Source organism: Daphnia carinata, chromosome 7, assembly GCF_022539665.2.
Source record: "Daphnia carinata strain CSIRO-1 chromosome 7, CSIRO_AGI_Dcar_HiC_V3, whole genome shotgun sequence".
NCBI classification, from domain to species: domain Eukaryota; kingdom Metazoa; phylum Arthropoda; class Branchiopoda; order Diplostraca; family Daphniidae; genus Daphnia; species Daphnia carinata.
The window spans coordinates 3,848,594-3,867,830 of NC_081337.1; the positions used below are offsets into that span (position 1 = coordinate 3,848,594).

The following is a 19,237-nucleotide window of genomic DNA, read 5'->3' on the forward strand; positions in this document are numbered from 1 at the left end:
AAACCTTGATATACTATAATCTCTAATCATTTCGTTACAAGGAACAAAGCTATAAATTTAGAAACCTTAAAACGTTTGACGAAAGGTGGAAAACTACACAACTTACAAATCACGGTAGCTCGAGAAATTGTATTCCTTTAAAAAAATCATCAATTCCATTTCATTTTCTTGTTTTCCTTGATTTCGTCTGTCGATTTTGAACATTTGATTGATATCGCAGTCTTTTCACCGACCTCTGGCTCGTGTCAGTTAAATCTGCAGCGAATGCCGATCCCGACTTTTTGGCTACTGGAGCCTTGACGGCCTTGGTGTCGCTGACGTCATTGGTGGATCGCATGCTCTTAGGCTTACTCATTCTCTTTGCTGCACGTGCTTGCATGAGCATGACCTTCTTCAGTTCCAATTGCGTTCGCTCCTCTGCTGTCATTTCACTTTTTTTCTTGGTCTTCTTCTGTTCTTTTTTCCGCTCATTTCGTTTTATCTTCTGATTTTCTCCCTTCTTTTTCTTAGGCTTTCCTCGCTGTTCTGCTGTATCCCCATCAGCTGACAATTTAAATCGGTTTTTTTCATCTAAACGCTCTTGATGAGTCTGGAACCACAAACGCTTTGGTGCAGCGGGTTCGTCTTTAACTTTAACAAGTTTTTCTGCTCGGTTTATTTGGTTTTCCATGGATGAAAGCTGGCTTTCAGATTTTTCCTCCTAACACACAAAAGTATAGAACATGATAAAGGTTGCTAATGTTTAACGTAAATCACTATGTACCGTTATAATGTTTTCCACGTCAGCTTCAATGAGTGAAAGTTTCTTTTTATATTTTGCCAAAATCTCGTTGGGAATCAGACGAGATTTCACAGGGTTGTTGGCTCTTTTGACGATTTCTTTAACCACTTTTCTTTCTCCTTCTCCGGCAAGCGAAACGGAAACACCACTTCGTCCAGCACGGGCGGTACGTCCAACTCGATGAATGTAACGTTCAATTGTCGGGGGCATAGTATAGTTGATAACTGTCTGCACTCCTGGGATATCTAACCCACGGGCTGCAACATCCGTGGACACTAAAATATCAATTTCTTCTTCCTGAAAGAGTCCAACACGCGCATTTGTATGATGTTGTAAATAAATATTGTAAACCACTTTAGGAATACCTTAAACTTTCTCAGAGCTTCCAATCGTTGGGGTTGCGAGAGGTTACCGTGAAGTTCCCCAACCCTAATTCCTGTAAGAGAACAAGTGGTTTAAAAACAAATTGCTCCATTACTGCAAAAGCGGATTTGAGACCTAATAATCCTAGTTGGACGTGAAGTCTGTGACACAACATTTTTGTCTGAACAAACACCATGCAGTGGTGACGGAATGTTCGGCAAACTAGAGCACACAAAATTGCTTCTCTGTCACCTATAAAAATAGACATGATACGATAGAAATCAATCAGTTGGTTAAACTAACCGAGATGATAGTGGAATATACCTTCATGATTTGGCCTGATACGAACAAACTCTTGCCTCAAGTTGAATGCTACGTCACGATTATTGTTAACAAACACCTTGATGGGTTTATTTAGTGATACTGCGGCCAAATCTCGGACTTCGTTACTCATTGTGGCAGAGAAAAGCATGGTCTGCCGCTTACGGCCGCACTGCATGATAATTTCTTTTACTTGCTCAATGAAAAATTCATCCAACATCCGGTCAGCTTCGTCTAAAATTAAAACGTCGATGGATTCGAGACTGTATAATAAAAAAAAGGACATTTTAATTTGCAGAATTTAAAAAATTTAATAGATGGGAGACCTGAAAGATGGAGTGTTGCGTAAATGATCAATCAAACGACCAGGCGTAGCGATAACGACATCTGGGTTACCGCGAAGAACTCTTTCTTGCACTTTTAAATCGAGACCACCAATCTGCATTTACATCAAACATGGAATAATTGGGGAAGGCATAGAAATTGGAGATGCAATGACTTACTGAGAGCCCTATTTGAATGTTTGTAAATTGTGATAGTTGCTTAGACACTTGGTAGACCTAAAACAAACAAAGAATAAAATATGGATGAGAAAAGTTTGGTTTTTTAACATACTTGAACTCCCAATTCTCGAGTAGGAACCAGAACTAAAACACGGGTTGTTGCAGACAATTTGGGACGAAACATTAGTCTCTCCAAAACTGGTAGCATGAAAGCTGCAGTTTTACCAGTTCCAGTGGCTGCACACCCACAGATATCTCTTCCTAATAAAGCAACAGGAATTGTTGCTGACTGGATAGGAGTTGGATGAACAAAATTCATGGATGCAATGGCTTTCATCAAAGGGCGAGACAGATTCATTTCATGAAAACTTTCAGCTGGTTCACACAATAATGATTCATCAAAAAAGTTTTCCCCCATTCCTAAATTCTGATCCACTTCTTCGTCTGTCTTCTTCTTTCTAAGCTTCCTCTTCTTGTCCCGCTCTTTGTCTCGCACATTATCCTTTGTTAGTTCATCCTCAGACAATAAATTTTCTTCAACTTCATCATCAACTTCACGGTCACTTCCATCTTCTTCATGAGCTGGCAAATAAAAAAAAATTTATGGTGATGCAAAAAAAAATTATGAAATCCACAAACCTTTCTCTTTCAGCACTTTGGCGATTTTATCGTCAGTCTTGCTTTTAGCTTTACGTTTGATGTATTTTTGAACATCGTCTTTCCATGGATCAGCATTATAGTCACCCACACTCCCGATAAATTCAAACTCTTGGCTGAACGCTTTGCTTTTGGCCTTAATTTCATCTCGTTTCAATTGCTTGGGCTGAAATTCTTCTTCACTTTCAGAGGATGAGTCGTAAACGGGAATGTTTTCGTCATCCGATTCAATAGTTTTCACTAAATCCCACGTGCAACTAGGAGCCTCCATGTTTTAAATGTCACACACCGAAGTCAACTATAAAGCGTATTTCGTCTGCAAGTGAATACGGGCAACGAATTTTGTTCTTTCCGAAGCCACATTATTCTGAATTTCAAAGATAATTTTTGACTAACCGATTAATCGGTTAACCATCAACTTCAGTTTATGTTTACCATGTTCACCTTACCTTTACAAAGGCGATTAACTAGCACACGACAAAGTCTACGGTTTTACTCGAGTACACGGTAGATAGTACGCGTACACCATTTAATCGCGGTCCCGCGTTTATCTCCAGGCAGCCTCACACGTTGTAATATAATAGAATTGACAGCGGAAAAAAACGAAACCTACAAGTGCTAAATCTTTATATTCGGCAGCAGTAAATTATTTTTTTGGGAAAGAGCACATTAAACAGTTTTTACTTTCTATCCAACTTATAATTAAGGAAAAACAATTGTTTGACTCGATTTTTACAATGATCATTCCCACAGTTGTTAATTTGTTTAGGTAACTGATTATATTCCTCTTTTAATTTCTCTATGTATTCTTAATTTTTATGACTCATGTCTACAGAAGCCAATGCCTGTCTGTAATGTTGCCCAAAAGGAATTTTGTGAATTCCCCTAACCAAAAAAATTTTTTGGCTTTTGTCACTGGAATACGACACATGTCCACTAGCAGTAGCCAACAGTTTGATGAAGCACAGAAGAGATTGCAGACACTAAAGACGAGTCCAGGAAATGAAGCCAAACTGAAACTATATGGCTTATTTAAGCAGGCAACTGTTGGAGCAGTTAACACAAAGAGACCTGGCATGACAGATTTTGTTGGTAAAGCAAAATGGGATGCTTGGAATTCTCTGGGATCAATGTCTCAGGTCAGATTTGTTGTTTTTGTTTTAAGCAGTTAGATCGTGGTGTGTCTGACTTCTCTCCCATTGTACCAATATTGCAGGAAGAAGCCAAAAACAAATATATAACATTTGTTGATAGTCTTGTTGGACCTGCAAATTCCAATGAATCCTTGAATGCAGTAGAGTCATCATCTCCAGGATTTGATGTAAAAATGGATGGAAAGCTCAGGATCATTACACTTAACAAGCCAAAAACAAAAAATGCTTTTACATTAGGAATGTATTTAGATTTTGCTAAGGTAAAATACAAGGGAAAGATTATAATTGTAACTGTTTCAAAACCTAATCTTAAACACACTATTTAATAGCTTTTAAAGGAGGCTGCGGAAGATCCAAATACGACTCTCGTTGCTGTAACTGGCGCTGGGAATATCTTTTCCAGTGGAAATGATTTAACAACCTTTACGTCTTTTACCGGTACCGTACGCGAAGCTGCTGAGGAAGGAAAACGCTGCCTGAAGTGCCTATTATTCTTTACCTTCTTTTCTCCTTCACAATTAACATTCGTTTTAACACTTCCCTTTCCATTTTTTTAGTATATTTGTGAGCTCACTGATTGACTTTCCGAAACCAATCATTGGGGTCGTTAATGGACCTGCAGTAGGCATAGCATGTACAATCCTAGGATTAATGGATGCAGTGTACGCTACCGATCGAGTACGTATTTTATCCTATTTTAACTGCTATAATTTTACGTTAACAAACGTATCCTTTGGTTTTAGGGATGGTTCCAAACTCCATTTAGTGCATTGGGTCAATCTCCAGAAGCTTGTTCTTCACATACTTTCCCTAAACTCATGGGATCGTTAAAAGCCAACGAAATGCTTTTCTTCAACAAAACAATTACGGCAACGGAAGCATGCAAATTAGGCTTGGTAACTTCAGTTTTACCAGATGCCAATTTTCAAAGTGAAGTGTGGCCAAATCTAAAGGAATGGTCCGAGCTTCCGCAGAAGGTAATAGACAAGTGTAAACGTTTGACTAACACTACAATTATAAAATAAATGTCTTCGTTTCAGTCGTTGGTACACAGCAAAGAATTGAGTCGTCAGTTTGACCGCGAGCTGTTGCACAAAGTCAATGCAGCCGAATGCGACCGGTTGCTCGAACGCTGGCAATCGTCAGACTGCATGGAAGCTGTTCTGAAATTTTTCAGCAAAAACGCCAAATAATGCCTTACATTGCTAAAATAATCAAAAAGAAGAACACAAAAATCTAATGCCAAAAATCCAAAAGATATGGCACCTGAAATTTAATACAAATATGGAATTTATCATAGTAATCGCAGTATATTTGACAATTTTTTATCAATAAGTTTATTTTTTTTAAATCGATTATTCGTTTTCCGGTATTTAATCTCAATCGATATGCATTATAACAAAGTGTAAGAAAACAAAGAGTTTTTCTCGGTTGGACTGAATGTGGAACATCGGTATCATTTTGCTGTTGGTTATCTGGAGCGCGTTCCTATGTTCATGTGAAGTTCGTCGTTTGTATACGGGAACCAGATAAAACGAAGGTCATTATAGTACTCTTTAATTATTCATTTTCGATTCGCAGAGACGGGTTATTATTGGCTTCCTAGTTTGTTATCCACCGTCGTCAAGGCAACATCAGAAAGCAGTTAAAGCGAGAAACAATCACGGGCGTAGTTTCGATACAATATTGCCCAACAAAGTCACAGGTACTTAAGAATTTAAAACGAAGTAAACATGAGAAATTACATTTTAATTTCTAACGTTTGTGCTAGACATTTGACCACGAAAACAATGGATTTTAATATAAAAAACGAAAGCGGTGTTTCTTCACGAATAGTTGGTTATTCCAACACCAAGCAATAACTGCTTTCGTCACAGGTGGAGTTAACCCAACCCCCTCGAATCACGCTTAGAGTCATCCCGTTGGCTGTTCTCCCGGTCACGTGACCAACAATGGGATTTCTGAATCAAAAACCATTTCCGCCTGCAGGCACTAGCGCCTTACCGTTTTCACTTGTTTTGTTTAATTCCCAACTCTCTTCTCTACCCTTGTAAAAAAAAAAATATTACGTAGACTTCATCATCCATTCAGTTCTTTAAAAGAGGGAAAGGCGTGCGGACGCACGATACTCGTTCGTCCTTGCCTAAGAAATCATGTGCTTATGGAATCAAACCTGATTTTTTCCAATTGATCAACAATTTTGTCTTCCATTTTGGAAAAATCAGAGGCCAAACAACAGAACTCATCAGTGCCCTTCGTGGCTATCAGTGTCAACCTTTGGCGATTCATTTCCTTGTCGTACGAGGGATCTCGTTTTGCCATTGGAAAGCAATAGCAAAATGAGTCTAAACTAGAGGCATTAGGTAGACAACTGGTCACGCTACAAGACGTGCCGGTCCACCTCTCGTAACCGGGGGAATATAGTTTTCAATTTCAGTGTGTCGTCATCCTTCACAAATGGGGTTGTGTTGTTTTGGGTCATCTGATCGCGTTGAGCCCGGACCACCACAGGTAAAAAATGACTTCATTAAAAACTCATGGCTATGACTCACGCATCTCGATTTCTTTTGGCTGACTAATGATTCACGTATTTTTCACATCTAGAGTGGTAGAAGGCGACAGAGTGATGATTTCCATGGTGTCGTCGACGAGCGCAGCTGTACCGACATAGCATTTTTGGCAATTTTCCTGGCTTTTCTAGGCGGACTGGTACAGCAACTATTTCTGATTTGTAACGGTGATTTTTGGCCTAGTTAACCATTTTTTTTTCGTGTGTGTGTTTTCCTCCTGTATTTAGGGATATGGACTTTATTATGCCGTTGAACGAGGAGATAGTAATCGCACGGTTTTCGGTTTTGACATCGATGGCGACATATGTGGTCGATCAAACAGCCCCCACCCGAATATCACGACCAGTGGCAAGGACACTAGCCGACAGACGTAAGAGACCCTTATAATTTTGCATACGCATAATTGAAATTGTTAGAACTGATTTTGATATCATTTGAGATTCCTCGACATTGAGTCCTTCGCCTTGAATAATTTGGATCCGGTTATCGTGGGAAGATGTGTTAACAGTTGCCCAACCAACAGGTAACTAAACTCTTGTTACAACTTTCATTTTTCATGACTGAAACGGAAAATGGTTTTTGCTCTATTCGAAATTCAGGTCACCTCCTATCTTAAACCGCTGTTTGGAAATTCACGCAAAGTCGACTGAAGCGACCAGTTGGTTCTTGAGTTCCACTGGATTGGCCAAGTTTTTCAACGTGAGTTCGCATTGAGTCTCAAATTCTTTTCGTCTGATTTGTGACGTCATTTTTTCTATACAGCAATTCGCCTTAGATTTTCAGCTTTGTTGGAGAGAGGTTGTTTACCTCTGCCTCATAGCATTGGGTATTATTTTATACACACCGTTTTATTACCTTTTCATTGTTTTAACATTTTTTTTGCCCCTCTTTTTTTCAAGGTTTATCGCTGGTACTTACTGTTCTCTTCCGCTTCTTAGCCGGTGCGATGATTTGGTTGTTGCTGATTGCCCTCGTCCTCGGCTCATTCGGTGGTACGGGTTACCTCTGGTATTATCGATAAAGCCAATCGTTTTGTTTTTCACACACGTGCTTTAATTCCATCCTTGCGTTAAAACAGGTGGTTATGGCATGGAATGCGGGGCACTTCCGGGGAGAATAGCATGTTAGCTTACGCAATCCTCATGTCAGTTGTATCCGTAAGTTTTGTTTTTCGCATCCGGTTTGTTAAAAAAAAAAAAAACTTGAATTTGAATGTATGCAGGTTTTAATTTTGCTGATAGTCGTGGCCATGAGAAAACGGGTTGAGCTGGTGGCAGCCTTGTTTCGAGAAGCCGGAAAATCTGTACACGCCATGCCACTTCTTCTCATTCAACCGATATGGACTTTATTGGCCTTGTGCATTCTGTGCGCGGCATGGGCCTATGCCGCGTTGTGGATTGAAAGCGCCGGATATCCAACTAGGACGGAAGCTGGGACCGTTTTCTTTAGAAAAGATACATTTTTGCAAGTAGGTCGCGACAAAAGAGGACATCCGATAAAATTATAAAAAAAAAAAAAAAAAGGAATAATGACAATGTATTGATCGTCTTTGCCGAAGGTCATCCGTTGGTACAATATCTTTGCGGCCCTTTGGATTTCGCAGCTTTGTTTGGCATGCCAAAACCTTATTATTGCTGGGGCCGTTGCTAATTGGTTTTTTACGAGGTATGCTACGAAATTTGATGATTTTATTTTCTTGTCTAAATGTTTTTATCGATTTTATTAGAGATAAATCACGCTTAGGTTGTCCAGTAGCAAGATCAGTGGGTTACGCAGTTCGCTATCATTTGGGCTCGTTAGCGTTTGGCTCTTTGCTGATCGCCTTAATGAAACTGGTCCGCATGCTGTTTAATTATTTGGAGCGCAAACTACGGAATTCCAATACGTCATGTTTCGGTTTAGTTACTTGTTTAACCTGTTTTTGCAAGTGCTGCCTTTATTGCTTCGAGAAGTTTCTTCAAGGCCTCTGTTCGAATGCCTTCATAGAAATCGGTAGGACCATCTGCTATTTCTATTTATCGTTTTCCTTTGGATTATGACGCAATCGCTTTGTGATCTACCCTCTAAATCTCTCAGCCATTTACGGAGAGAATTTCTGCTGGTCGGCTGGACGGGCTTTCAAAATGCTGTCGAACAACGCGCTGCGTGTCATCGCAATCAATTCTGTTGGTGATTTTATTCTCTTCCTGGGAAAAGCTGGCGTTGTCACTGCTGTCGTCTTCATCGGAATCGAATTGATCAAAGTATTGATTTCTCCCCAATATCCTTACACTCTTATAATGCAATCTTTTTTTTTGTGTTTTGTTTTGTACTCTTTTTTCAAAAAGGATAAACCCGGTGTCGTGTATATCTGGACGCCAATCCTCATCGCGGCCATTTTCGCTTACTTGATTGCCCATTGTTTTATCTCCGTCTTCGAAGTAAATCATTTATTTTATAGCCTACTTTTTTTATTCTTAACTAAATTTATCTTTTATTTTTTAGATGTGCATCGATACAGTTTTCATTTGCTTTTGCGAAGACTGCGAGATCAACAACGGACAGGACCAACCGTATTTCATGAGCCGCGGACTGATGGTGAGTAACTCAACGTCAATTTGCTTAAGTTTAATGAGAACTGTTATATGTTGTTTTTATTTTTATGCAACGCATCCAAGGAATTCGTGGAGAAGAGTAAAAAAGCTCTCAGAGCGCGTGCTGGTAGAGATCGTGCCCGGCAACAGCAACCAAAAGGGGCGTACGATAATCCGGCGATGGATTCTGTCAACGATCATGGGGCTTGGAACACTGGAGTTCCGCCTCCTCCCTATGAATTCCATCCCACTGCCCCTCCTCTCAGTTCCCGAAGATAAAATAAAAAAAAATAAAAAGATTTTTTTTTTTGTGTGTGTGTGTAGCCAACACGCAAGTATCTGATATGCGATCAATGAGTCATTTCCTCGCTGTGTATATTTTATGGAAGTACTTTGGGTTATATGGTAATCTTAATTCAAGTGAATTGTTTGTTATAAAAAAATGCTCTTCTTTGACGCCGACCGTTTGTTAATTGAAAAAATCGGTTTGTTTTTATCGATTCAGCATATCACAGAATTTGTATTGGATTCGCGTTTTCTAACTCTCCGTTCTAATGTTTGTATACCATTGGTTGTTCTTCTATCTTGTTAGTAAATAGTAAACGTGATTAATCGTTTTCTACGGCCGAACGAAGTGAGTGATCCTATAACTGTCACGTGTGATTCATGCTCAATTTTTTTCAGCAACAAAGAAATGGAACCAAGGCAAGTTTTGGATCGATATCCATTATCTGGATTGGCTTCGTCTATTTTTCTCCGTTTTAATACCATTCGGCAACGTCTCGCGTCCCTTCGCGGGAGCAAAAACATCCGAAAAATCCCGGCCATCCAACATTCAGTGCTGTCTGCTTTGAACGGGAAGGTCGCGCGGGATAACTGCTCCCACCGCGATACTATTTGTTTTCTTTTTTCGTTTTCTTTCTTTCTTTTTATGCTTTTCTTCTTCTTCGTTGGCATCGAATATGTAACCTAGATGTACTCATATCTGTGCTTCGATGGATCATGGAGAGGAGAAGTCGCTCTGTCCAGAGAGCAACCAACTTATTGCGAGAACGCGATGGAAATTGTTAGCAAAGGTTTGATTATTATTTTTTTAAAACTTCATTTTAATAATGCGAAATAAAAAGAATTTAAAATTTTTATGTTTGCAGGTTTTACACAAGACGAACGCTGAGAATGGCCAATCGAGTTCTCAGCTTGCCCCAACTACCTCAAGAGAGTTGTATGGCCTTTTTGAGTGGCATGTTTTAGAATCAAATAGATTTTGGAAAGATACTACTGGCCAGTGGTTACAGTGTTGTTCATTTAACTACCCACATTTTTCTCTAAATGTTAGGTAACATCTACTTTATTCTTCGAACCGCTAGATAAATGACTCGTACCCTTTTTATAGATTTCTCATCAATCAATTTTCCATCAACGAATTAACAGGGTTCAATAATACAGGAAATGTGTGTAAGTAAAAAATTTGCATAGAATTCCCCGTTTTTGTTTATGTTATAGCACACACATTTCCTTGAAAAAACACAATCATTTGTGGGTTAGCATACGAAATGGGGAAAGATGCACACACAAAAAAGCCCTAATAACAATCACTCTTGACCCGTGCCCACATAGGTGTTTGGCCCTCAGAGGAGGTCCTGGCCTATTACTGTATGAAGAATAACTATGTGTTCAAACAGAAAACCGTCCTAGAGCTAGGTGGAGGTATGACATGCCTCGCTTCCTTTGCGGTTGCCAAAACGTCTGACGCAACTTTAGTCGCTTGCACTGATGGCAATCCAGCTTCCGTAGAAAACGTTAAGCGCATAATCCAGCACAATAATCTCAGCAGCACCTGCCCAATAACCGCCCAGTATGTGTTTCTTGCCTTTGACATTAAGTAGTTTTTAATGATTGAGAGTCTCTTATTGTTCGTCATTCTGAGCTGAGTTTCATTACAAAGATGACATATCTCTTTAGAGTGTTAGACTGGAAGAACGAATCGTCCTTTAAAGACATGGAATCGATGTGGGACGTCATTCTCTGTGCTGATTGGTATAATCAATTTAAATCACAGCGCATTTGATGTTTTGAATTCTAATTTCAACTGCCACCGTATCCGCAGTTTGTTTTTCGATGACGGACGTCAAGCTCTAGTAGATACCATGCAGCGGATAACAACACGCAACGTGAGTAGCCAAATGTTTATTTAGCCTGCGTCCTTTTCGTCATGTTTTTCTTTCTTAATCTCAAGACTTGAGAAATGATATCTCTTTAATTATTTTTTTGCTTGTTTTCGTTTCTCTGTTTTTCATGCGTACCCACCGCTCTTCTCCTTCAGGGACTAATTTTAATCATGGCACCAAGACGAGGCCGCACGCTAGACGCTTTCCTGGAACTCTGCCACGGCAAGTTTGATATCTACCTCGAAGAAGAATTTGACGACGATGTCACTCTCTCCCACCAAAAGGTTATATTTTTTCTCTTTTTGTTTTTTTTTAACTCGTCATAATTTGTATTTTTGCTTTTTTCAGAAGTTGCTGAGCCCGGATTACAATTCTGATCACAACTATCCGCTACTGGTCCAGTTAAAGAAACGTTAATCTTTCCTTTACACCCTAAAATTTTGATAATGTTTTAGCTTCGTAATTTGAATTTTTTTCGTGTGAATCTTCCGGTTGCAATTGTTTTTCATGTGTGCAGTTTTATTTCTTGACTCTCGAATGTGATCTTCAAATCAGCAATACAAAAAAAAAGTCCTGATTAATTAATTATATTGATTTTTTTTTTTAGCTGCTTACCTCGTTGAATTATTTATTGCTAAATTTGAAAGCTGTGGTGCGATGATAAACCGTCCCTGGCCGGAGAACGGAATCCGGGAAATTGGGCTAAGCGATTTTTTAAAAATAGAATATCTCGCGCAATATTGATTCAGTCAGTACAAGGTACCTGATTGATGGCGTTCGGGAAATTTTGAGTTTCTATGCACAGACCTCCGTGCATGGCATAAAAAGCGCCATTTTTCCCTAATAAGGAGTTATCAGTGGGAAGAAAATTGCCCGTGTAAAGCTGAAAACCCGGTTGATTGCTGAACACTTGCATTCGCCGTCCAGATTTGGGATGCCATAATTGGGCAACTAATGGAAGTGTTTGATCAAATTTAAACGAACTCCCGCTGGCCACGAAATTGTGATCGTATCCTCCATCGGGGATCAGTTGAATGACATCGCCCAAACGAGTTTCATTCCTCAAATCGAATGCTGTGCCATTCACCGTGGCTATTTCTCCGGTTGGGATTTTTCCATCATTAACGGGCGTGTAATGATTTGCATAAAGCCGAATGCGATGATCGTAAAGTTCTTGACGTCCAGCATCGTGTCCAGCCAAATTAAAGTAAGCGTGATTGGCAAGATTGACAGGTGTTGGGCGATCTGTCGATGCCTTGAAATCAATAATTAATTCATCCGAATCCGTTAACCTATAATTAAAAATCCCGCATTAATTCCCGTGCGTTGATTAAATAAAATAATAATTAAAAAAATAAATACTTACGTGTAAGTGACTTGAGCGTAAAGATGGCCAGGATATCCTTCTTCCATATGCGGACTGGAGTATGTGAACGTAACGCTTCCATCGTGATGTACGTACGGCTGCCAGTTGACTTTATCAAAGCCAACATTACCACCGTGCAGATGATTATCTCCATTGTTAGTTGCCAGTTGATATTCAACCCCGTCCAAACGAAAACGGCCTTTTGCGATCCGGTTTGCGACTCGACCCACTGTGCTGCCAAAGTAAGGATTCCGTCCTTTCAAGCCCATAAATCCTGCAATAAAAAAAACTGTTCGCTCTAGGTTTAATTATAAACACAGGTCCCCCATCCTCCCAACGGCTGGCAGAACGAAAGGAATTCAAACGTTCTTTCCCGAAAGCGTTCGGAAATCTGTAAGGCATATCTAGAAACAGAGTCTTTCATTTTTTTTTTTGTCGTTGGGTTCTACCCCTATACGGATGAAATAAATGTTGAGCATTGTCTTTGTGTGTGCCACGTCCAAAATTCGTTGGTGGAACGTGATATTGGATAGATTCCATTTGTCTTTCCTGTGTATATCCCACCCTTTTTATTGCTCCGCCAACGACGGATACAAAGAACAGTAATAGGAAAACGCCTCGTTTTATTTATACAGTCTTCCATATCCTTCCGCTGTTTTCTCTCGTGAATCTATTCTTGACGTGCCGTTCAACTCTACCTGACATTGACCGATCGCTGACTACGTCTGTGTATCTGAGGGGAAAATGGGGGAGGGAGGAACTGTTTGGAACGAAATAGCCGTTAACAAGCTGTTTAGGAAAAATAAAGCGACGCTGTCGGACAGCACAAAGTCACGGGAGCTCGTTATTTTGCTGTGTCGGGGTAGTAGTTCATCACTCAGGTGCTAAACAATTGAGTCTTTCATCAACTGATTAGGTACAACACAAAGAGGGGCGGTTGTTTCGACCGAGCTCAAAGTAAAAATGCTTCTAAATATTATTTAAAAAAAAAGAATTTACCATCTAAATCATCAAAACCGAGAAGCACATCGTCAAACGTTCCGTTCCGGTCGGGAATAAAGAGATTCGTTAGCGTAGCACCGAACGTAATTAACTGCACTTTGACTCCACGTCGATTAGTCAGCGTGAATTTTGTGACAGTTTCATTTCCTTTCGATGATTGAATCACACCAAACTGTTCTTGAGACACTTGTGTTTGCGACGTTTTAACTAGAGAAATTTAAAATTATGAGGCGATAACATATTGATTGTAGTTATGTGTTTGTACCAGTGCCAGTAAAAGGCAATATGTTCACAGCGTAAAGCGAACTTAAGACCAAGTAGATGAGAAATGATATCATGGCGTTGAATGCTTCGCTACTACTGAACTCACGTCATAGTTTTTCCCCTTCGGCAATTGAATTCATTTTGCTCCGGCATTTGTTGTGGCACGTACGTAAAAAATAACAATCAGGAGGAAATACCCACGAACAATTGCTGATTGTGTTGTGAGGTAGAATATATGGACCGTGCATTTGTAGATTGTAAACTATACAGGATTGATTTTTGTTTGAACGATGTTTGAATAAACAAATTCTTGCTAAATTGCATAGAGGAATTCTAGCGGACGCGAGCACAAACGAAGAGCAAACGCCGTGCAAATCCGGGAGTTCCAGACATTCAATCGCTATATAAGAACGGCATCAGTTAAAAGGTAATGTACGTGTATATTTTGTTATGTTCACTCGCAAACAGCAATTATATTTAAAGAGCAGTACTATATATAAAAAAAAACTTCGGGCTACTATTAATAATAAACTTCTCGCGAGACCCAACCGTCCGGGAATCTTCGAACCCACCACTTTCTCACTTCCTCATGTACAAAAATGAAGATTGAGAACGGGATCGCTGGTAACCACCAAGTAATGCTGAAAAAAATAAATGAAAACATTAAAATTTAATATCTAGTTGCTTGTGAACGTGTGTTACGAACCGAATCGGACGCAGTTGAATGATGGTATTTAAGCCAGGTGTATAAATGAAGAAACATGCAATGCATGTCTCGAAAAAGAGGGCAAAATTCATCAGCTTATTCCTGCGAAAATTAGATGAAATGTTAATTTTTTCAGACACGTTTCAGCCTCTGTTATGTGGCCGTAATTATGAATTTAAATATTTACGCGAATCCATGTTGAAAAGTTGATGCCCTTCTCGTTTTCCTAGTCAAGACAGAACTCCATTGTTGTACCACTATGTTTGCAAACTGTATGCATTCCAAATGGCAAAAACAAACCGATAAAAAGATATAAAAATTAAATTGTTTTAGGCTAAAGACTTACGTAGGCAGCGTAACAAGTTTTCTCCAGTTCTTTTCGAGCATCGTATGTCTATATTAATGTTATAATGAATATCAAACAATGCGTGCGTATTGCAGTGCGCAAACTAACCCATTCTTGGCCGTAAGAGTCTCGAAGATCGTTGATAGCTTTAGAATCCCATTGGGCTCGGATGCCCAACAAATCGTAAGGAAGGAAACCGTTCTCACCGAGGATGACGAACATGGCAAAAAAGCAACCGAAACTTTCAAAGATGCCAGTATGCCAAAAGGCAATTTCAAGTAATCTGCAAAAAATAATGCGATTCATTGCTAGTAATGATTTCATTAAATGTCGGAGAAATGACAACTAACTTTGAACCAACGAGTTTGTCTTTGTAGATATTTCTAGGTGGGCATTCCATGATGTCATTTTCAGGTCTTTCATACGCAAATGTAATGGCGGGAAACTAAATTCATATGAAAAAAGAAATCAATATGAGACTTAATCACATTTAAAGACAATACACGTACCAGATCAGAGCCAAGATCGATACACAAGATTGGAATAGCGCCAAGCATCAGAGGAATATCAGCTGTCGTAAATGTAAAACATGATTGCCTTAAACGTAATAATGTCACTGAAAACGACGTAATTACCTAGAATGAATACCACAAAAGCGGCGGCTTCTGGAATTTTGGTAATCATCGTGTAAGCTGTGCACAAGCGATGGAATTTAATTTTCAGATACGATAACTCATTAAATATTATGTAGACAAACCTATTGATTTTTTGAGGTTGTCAAATACCAAACGACCCTGCTCAACTCCTGTAACAATGGATGCGAAATTGTCGTCCAACAAGATCATATCCGCTGCTTGTTTAGACACGTCCGATCCTGTTATGCCCATGGCAATGCCTATAAAAATTTAAATTAGGACCTATGCTAATACCGTATTTTAAAATATTAATACAATGTACCGATATCAGCTCTTTTTAAAGCTGGAGAATCGTTCACGCCATCTCCAGTGACAGCCACAATCGATCCGAGACGTTGGAATCCTTCGACAATAATTAATTTCTGCTGTGGGGACGTGCGCGCAAATACAATCTCCGGGTAATATCTTTTGTTTTTGAATATAAAAACAAAAAAAAAGAGCTTTTGTTATATCCAAATTGTAACGCGCATTGAAGTAGTTTGGATGAGATTTATACCTTAACACGTTATCCAATTGATCCTGATCGAAGTCGTTGAGATCTGCACCGTGAATAACGATGGCTTTAGCCATTTTGGGATCGAGATCACGTGCTGGCACTTTAAGTCGCTCTGCGATTTCTTCAATTGTTTCGTTTGCTGTAAACGAAATTTGCCAAAATGAGAAAGAGAAATCTAATTAGAAATGAAATCCAGTTGCCTGGTGAGATGATGCCGACGGATCTTGCAATAGCCTTGGCCGTGATAGGATGATCGCCAGTGACCATGACAACTCGAATGCCTGCCGAACGGCAGAGACGAACAGCATCAGGAACAGCAGCGCGCGGGGGATCAATCATCGACATCAATCCAATAAACCTCAAATTTTTAAGCGGAAAGTTGATATTTTCGGTATTGAACTGAAACCCCTCTGGATATTCTGAAGCTGGTAGCTGGTAATCACAGAAACCTACAAAGTGAATCATTGAGTTAAGACCTTCAACGCGTAATAATGATTTAATTAGCAAACACTCACCTATGACACGTTCTCCCAGGCTTCCTAATTTCAAGTAAGCTTCATCGATCCGCTTCTTCCATTCATCATCCAACGGAATTTCATTGCCATCCACCAGGATAGTTGAACAAATTGCGCTGATCCTTTCAGCAGCTCCTTTCATGACGAGCAAGTAATTGGAGTTCGGATTGTCAGCTATCCGATGTATAGACACCTGAGCATAACACGATTAATTGTTGGCCTCAATTATAATTTTCTAATGCGTTTTCCTTTTGATTTACCTGGTACTTGTTAGTCGAATTGAAAGGGATTTCGACAACGGTGGGGAATTCTTTTCGATACTCGACGACGTGGCCGTCCACCAGTTCCACGCATTTCAAAATAGCTACCTCTGATGCGTCTCCTTTTGCGTCTCTATAAATGCATCAGATAATAATGATTCACGTTTATCTTAACGCGTCATTGATGGTACCTTTTAAGGATAGGTTGATCTTCTTGTCCAGCAACGAACTCGGCACGGCTGCACAGTTTGGCCACCCGGCTCAGAATTTTCCAACCCGGCAATGAATTATCGAACAGCACATCATCTGCCGCATCATTATCTTCATTAATTAATGTCACATAGAATTGAGAATTGCAATTGAAATTTACTTGTTTGTGATTCACTGGTATCCATCTGTCGTATCGTGTCGTCAAACCAGGTGTGCGCCACGGTCATTCGATTTTGCGTGAGAGTGCCCGTTTTATCAGAGCAGATCGTCGACGTAGAGCCAAGAGTTTCAACAGCTTCCAAATTTTTAACTAAACAATTCCTCTTCGCCATCCTTTTGGCCGTCAAAGTCAGCAAAATCTGCATCCGGATTTCATTAGATTTTTGTTATGAATGGCATCTACACATCAAGTCTTAATGTTTAAGCAATATTACCGCTACGGTTGGCACAAGTCCTTGCGGCACATAAGACATGACGATACCGATCAGAAAAATAACTGCAAAGCCCAATTTAAAAAATTGAATTAAAACAATAATTCTTCATATTCAGCTATAGTTTTTAACTAACGTGAATTAATCCAGCTGTAACCAAGAACCTGTAAATGAACGGAAATAACATTATTTACACGTAATTGGACTAACTGGATAAAATCAGGTTACCATAGCGACGCTAAAGATGACAACGCCCGTAAATATTGCGATGAACGAAACTAAATGAATAAACTCTTGAATCTCACGAGCCATAGGAGTGGGCCCAGAGTCGACACCTGACGTCAGAGAAGCAATGCGACCCATGACAGTGTTATCGCCCGTCCTAACTACCACACCACGGGCCACACCTTTGAACCGCCATAAAATCGTGAGACAGTTTCAATAAGAATAAATTTCTTTTAAAAAGGCAAAAACCTTCCACAGCACTGGATGAGAAAAACGCAAGATTTTTGGTTTCCAACGGATTGTTGTGAGTGCACTCGGGCGAACGGCTTTGAGGTTCTGATTCGCCTGTCAAAGACGAGTTGTCCACTTTAAAACTGCTGCATGAAAGAATGAGCATGTCGGCAGGAAGTCGATCTCCGAATTTCACGTCAATTAGGTCGCCCACAACTAATTCTTCCACCTTCACCGTCATCTTCTCGCCTTCTCTTGTGACTTCAGCAAACTGAAATCAGTAAAATTAGACAGTGGAACCCTTTTGAGTTTATCCTATTTTCACCTGCGGAATCAGGCCTTTGAAAGAATCCATGATGTTAGAGCTTTTTCGTTCTTGGTAATAGGCGAATACACTCGTTCCAGTTACTAAGAGCACCAAAATGATCGCCAGCCACATCTGCAAAAATAAGTTGAATCTTTGTATGCGTGTGGTTTTAATCCAAACGTTTCTAATTAGGGCTACGTACGTTATCGTGTGATGGCTCGGCCGACGTGCTATACTCCATAAAAAAGGCCACCAAACAAAGGATGGCCCCAAACCAGAGAAGAATGTGGAAACCACCCAGCAGTTTTGCCAAAAATTTCTTCCATTCCGGTTCGCCTTCGATCGGTTTCAAACAGTTGGGTCCATCTTTCAGTAATTTATCTCGAGCATGTTGATGTGTAATCCCCTTTGATCACCCGAAAATGAAAGAACAGAAGACATCGGAGAGTATTTGAAATAATAAAGTACCCTGATTGGATCCGTATTGAGCCGGGCAAATAAAGTAGGGAGCGGTAACTTGTGCTCGTCCATTTCAAGTTCTTGTTTCAGATTTTTAAGCTTCTCATCGCGGCTGTCATTACTCCACAAGCTGAAGAGAGAGCTTTTCTTTTTCAGCGGGGTGAACGGCTTAGCTGACACAGCTTTTGCCGATAGGCCCGTGAAGGTGACGGTAGTCTGCCGCGTTTCGGGCACATCGGCCTCGAAAGCAGCATTGACTTGGCCTTCGACAGCCGTCGATTGTTTCCTATTTGATTGGATATCAAACATAATTTAGAGGAAAGCAAATTTTAAAAAATGGCACAATGAGAACCTTCTCATCATTTTCTACGATGTTGATTTTCCCTATCGATTTATAGCAGTTGTAAGTACGTCCGTGTTCAATTGTACGTACAGGACAACAACCGTCAGGACAACACTTGGCAACGTGAAACTCACCTATGATTGAAATCCATATCCATTCCTCTGTTTTATAACATTACCTTTTTTTCCCTTCCGAAAATGAGAGAAGGGACGTGCCGACCTGTCTCGTAGCAGATGAATCCGGAATTTACTAGCGAATGTAAAAACGTTAGATGAATCTCTTTGCAAGAGC

General features: G+C 39.9%; 6 protein-coding genes across 7 annotated transcripts; 3 read left to right on the plus strand and 3 right to left on the minus strand.

Moving 5' to 3' along the window:
- Nucleotides 1–114: 114 nt before the first annotated feature.
- Nucleotides 115–3,003, minus strand: LOC130695059 (probable ATP-dependent RNA helicase DDX27). The gene is made up of 9 exons (XM_057518175.2): nt 2,608–3,003; nt 2,081–2,550; nt 1,969–2,025; nt 1,792–1,904; nt 1,469–1,728; nt 1,280–1,396; nt 1,147–1,217; nt 764–1,078; nt 115–700 (listed from the first exon to the last, which is right to left on the minus strand). Exons 1-9 carry the CDS (start codon nt 2,894–2,896, stop codon nt 161–163), a joined length of 2,232 nt encoding a protein of 743 aa, XP_057374158.1. The 5' UTR covers nt 2,897–3,003; the 3' UTR covers nt 115–160.
- Nucleotides 3,004–3,122: 119 nt separating this feature from the next.
- LOC130695055 (enoyl-CoA delta isomerase 2-like) lies at nt 3,123–5,014 on the plus strand. Its single transcript, XM_057518172.2, has 7 exons — nt 3,123–3,394; nt 3,461–3,764; nt 3,842–4,039; nt 4,109–4,260; nt 4,337–4,457; nt 4,523–4,756; nt 4,820–5,014. Exons 1-7 carry the CDS (start codon nt 3,363–3,365, stop codon nt 4,970–4,972), a joined length of 1,194 nt encoding a protein of 397 aa, XP_057374155.1. The 5' UTR covers nt 3,123–3,362; the 3' UTR covers nt 4,973–5,014.
- Nucleotides 5,015–5,888: 874 nt separating this feature from the next.
- LOC130695053 (choline transporter-like protein 1) lies at nt 5,889–9,626 on the plus strand. Of its 2 annotated transcripts, XM_057518168.2 has the most exons (15): nt 5,890–6,290; nt 6,384–6,488; nt 6,577–6,719; nt 6,789–6,872; nt 6,949–7,048; nt 7,112–7,175; nt 7,249–7,357; nt 7,428–7,506; nt 7,572–7,817; nt 7,908–8,014; nt 8,076–8,341; nt 8,426–8,592; nt 8,677–8,769; nt 8,834–8,926; nt 9,007–9,626. In XM_057518168.2, exons 1-15 carry the CDS (start codon nt 6,237–6,239, stop codon nt 9,199–9,201), a joined length of 1,905 nt encoding a protein of 634 aa, XP_057374151.1. In that variant the 5' UTR covers nt 5,890–6,236; the 3' UTR covers nt 9,202–9,626. The 2 variants fall into 2 exon arrangements, with proteins under 2 accessions (XP_057374152.1, XP_057374151.1); XM_057518169.2 differs by lacking the exons at nt 7,112–7,175; nt 7,249–7,357; nt 7,428–7,506 and having other exon boundaries at nt 5,889–6,290.
- A 130-nt stretch (nt 9,627–9,756) lies between these two features.
- Nucleotides 9,757–11,647, plus strand: LOC130695057 (calmodulin-lysine N-methyltransferase-like). Its single transcript, XM_057518174.2, has 8 exons — nt 9,757–9,998; nt 10,074–10,258; nt 10,316–10,377; nt 10,540–10,777; nt 10,885–10,959; nt 11,030–11,093; nt 11,246–11,374; nt 11,439–11,647. Exons 1-8 carry the CDS (start codon nt 9,918–9,920, stop codon nt 11,505–11,507), a joined length of 903 nt encoding a protein of 300 aa, XP_057374157.1. The 5' UTR covers nt 9,757–9,917; the 3' UTR covers nt 11,508–11,647.
- Nucleotides 11,425–13,805, minus strand: LOC130695056 (galactose mutarotase-like). The gene is made up of 6 exons (XM_057518173.2): nt 13,724–13,805; nt 13,456–13,665; nt 12,457–12,730; nt 11,854–12,382; nt 11,706–11,792; nt 11,425–11,634 (listed from the first exon to the last, which is right to left on the minus strand). The coding sequence occupies exons 1-5, from the start codon at nt 13,794–13,796 to the stop codon at nt 11,715–11,717; spliced, it is 1,164 nt and encodes a 387-aa protein (XP_057374156.1). The 5' UTR covers nt 13,797–13,805; the 3' UTR covers nt 11,425–11,634; nt 11,706–11,714.
- Nucleotides 13,806–14,181: 376 nt separating this feature from the next.
- On the minus strand, nt 14,182–19,076 carry LOC130695433 (sodium/potassium-transporting ATPase subunit alpha-B-like). Its single transcript, XM_057518570.2, has 24 exons — nt 18,956–19,076; nt 18,613–18,889; nt 18,347–18,550; nt 18,163–18,276; nt 17,856–18,108; nt 17,610–17,788; nt 17,518–17,545; nt 17,385–17,446; nt 17,111–17,309; nt 16,932–17,046; nt 16,741–16,873; nt 16,481–16,673; nt 16,166–16,414; nt 15,966–16,104; nt 15,732–15,874; nt 15,532–15,669; nt 15,410–15,466; nt 15,284–15,345; nt 15,125–15,219; nt 14,883–15,057; nt 14,775–14,822; nt 14,616–14,698; nt 14,429–14,530; nt 14,182–14,363 (listed from the first exon to the last, which is right to left on the minus strand). The coding sequence occupies exons 1-24, from the start codon at nt 18,964–18,966 to the stop codon at nt 14,243–14,245; spliced, it is 3,180 nt and encodes a 1,059-aa protein (XP_057374553.1). The 5' UTR covers nt 18,967–19,076; the 3' UTR covers nt 14,182–14,242.
- Nucleotides 19,077–19,237: the final 161 nt, after the last annotated feature.

Coding starts and splice junctions, on each gene's coding strand:
- LOC130695059 (XM_057518175.2), bottom strand. CDS start 2,896: ATGGAGGCTCCTAGTTGCACGTGGGATTTAGTGAAAACTATTGAATCG. Junction 1,729..1,791: donor CGCAACACTCCATCTTTCAG/GTCTCCCATCTA, acceptor TTTATTATACAG/TCTCGAATCCATCGACGTTT. Junction 1,218..1,279: donor CGTCCAACTAGGATTATTAG/GTCTCAAATCCG, acceptor GTTCTCTTACAG/GAATTAGGGTTGGGGAACTT.
- LOC130695055 (XM_057518172.2), top strand. CDS start 3,363: ATGATCATTCCCACAGTTGTTAATTTGTTTAG. Junction 4,261..4,336: donor GAAGGAAAACGCTGCCTGAA/GTGCCTATTATT, acceptor CCATTTTTTTAG/TATATTTGTGAGCTCACTGA. Junction 4,757..4,819: donor GGTCCGAGCTTCCGCAGAAG/GTAATAGACAAG, acceptor TCTTCGTTTCAG/TCGTTGGTACACAGCAAAGA.
- LOC130695053 (XM_057518168.2), top strand. CDS start 6,237: ATGGGGTTGTGTTGTTTTGGGTCATCTGATCGCGTTGAGCCCGGACCA. Junction 6,291..6,383: donor TTGAGCCCGGACCACCACAG/GTAAAAAATGAC, acceptor TTTCACATCTAG/AGTGGTAGAAGGCGACAGAG. Junction 7,358..7,427: donor GGTGGTACGGGTTACCTCTG/GTATTATCGATA, acceptor GCGTTAAAACAG/GTGGTTATGGCATGGAATGC.
- LOC130695057 (XM_057518174.2), top strand. CDS start 9,918: ATGGATCATGGAGAGGAGAAGTCGCTCTGTCCAGAGAGCAACCAACTT. Junction 9,999..10,073: donor GATGGAAATTGTTAGCAAAG/GTTTGATTATTA, acceptor TTATGTTTGCAG/GTTTTACACAAGACGAACGC. Junction 10,960..11,029: donor GTCATTCTCTGTGCTGATTG/GTATAATCAATT, acceptor CCGTATCCGCAG/TTTGTTTTTCGATGACGGAC.
- LOC130695056 (XM_057518173.2), bottom strand. CDS start 13,796: ATGATATCATTTCTCATCTACTTGGTCTTAAGTTCGCTTTACGCTGTG. Junction 12,731..13,455: donor CGGTTTTGATGATTTAGATG/GTAAATTCTTTT, acceptor TTTTTATTGCAG/GATTTATGGGCTTGAAAGGA. Junction 11,793..11,853: donor TCCCGAACGCCATCAATCAG/GTACCTTGTACT, acceptor AAAATCGCTTAG/CCCAATTTCCCGGATTCCGT.
- LOC130695433 (XM_057518570.2), bottom strand. Junction 16,415..16,480: donor CCTGGGAGAACGTGTCATAG/GTGAGTGTTTGC, acceptor TTCACTTTGTAG/GTTTCTGTGATTACCAGCTA. Junction 15,467..15,531: donor CAACCTCAAAAAATCAATAG/GTTTGTCTACAT, acceptor GCTTGTGCACAG/CTTACACGATGATTACCAAA.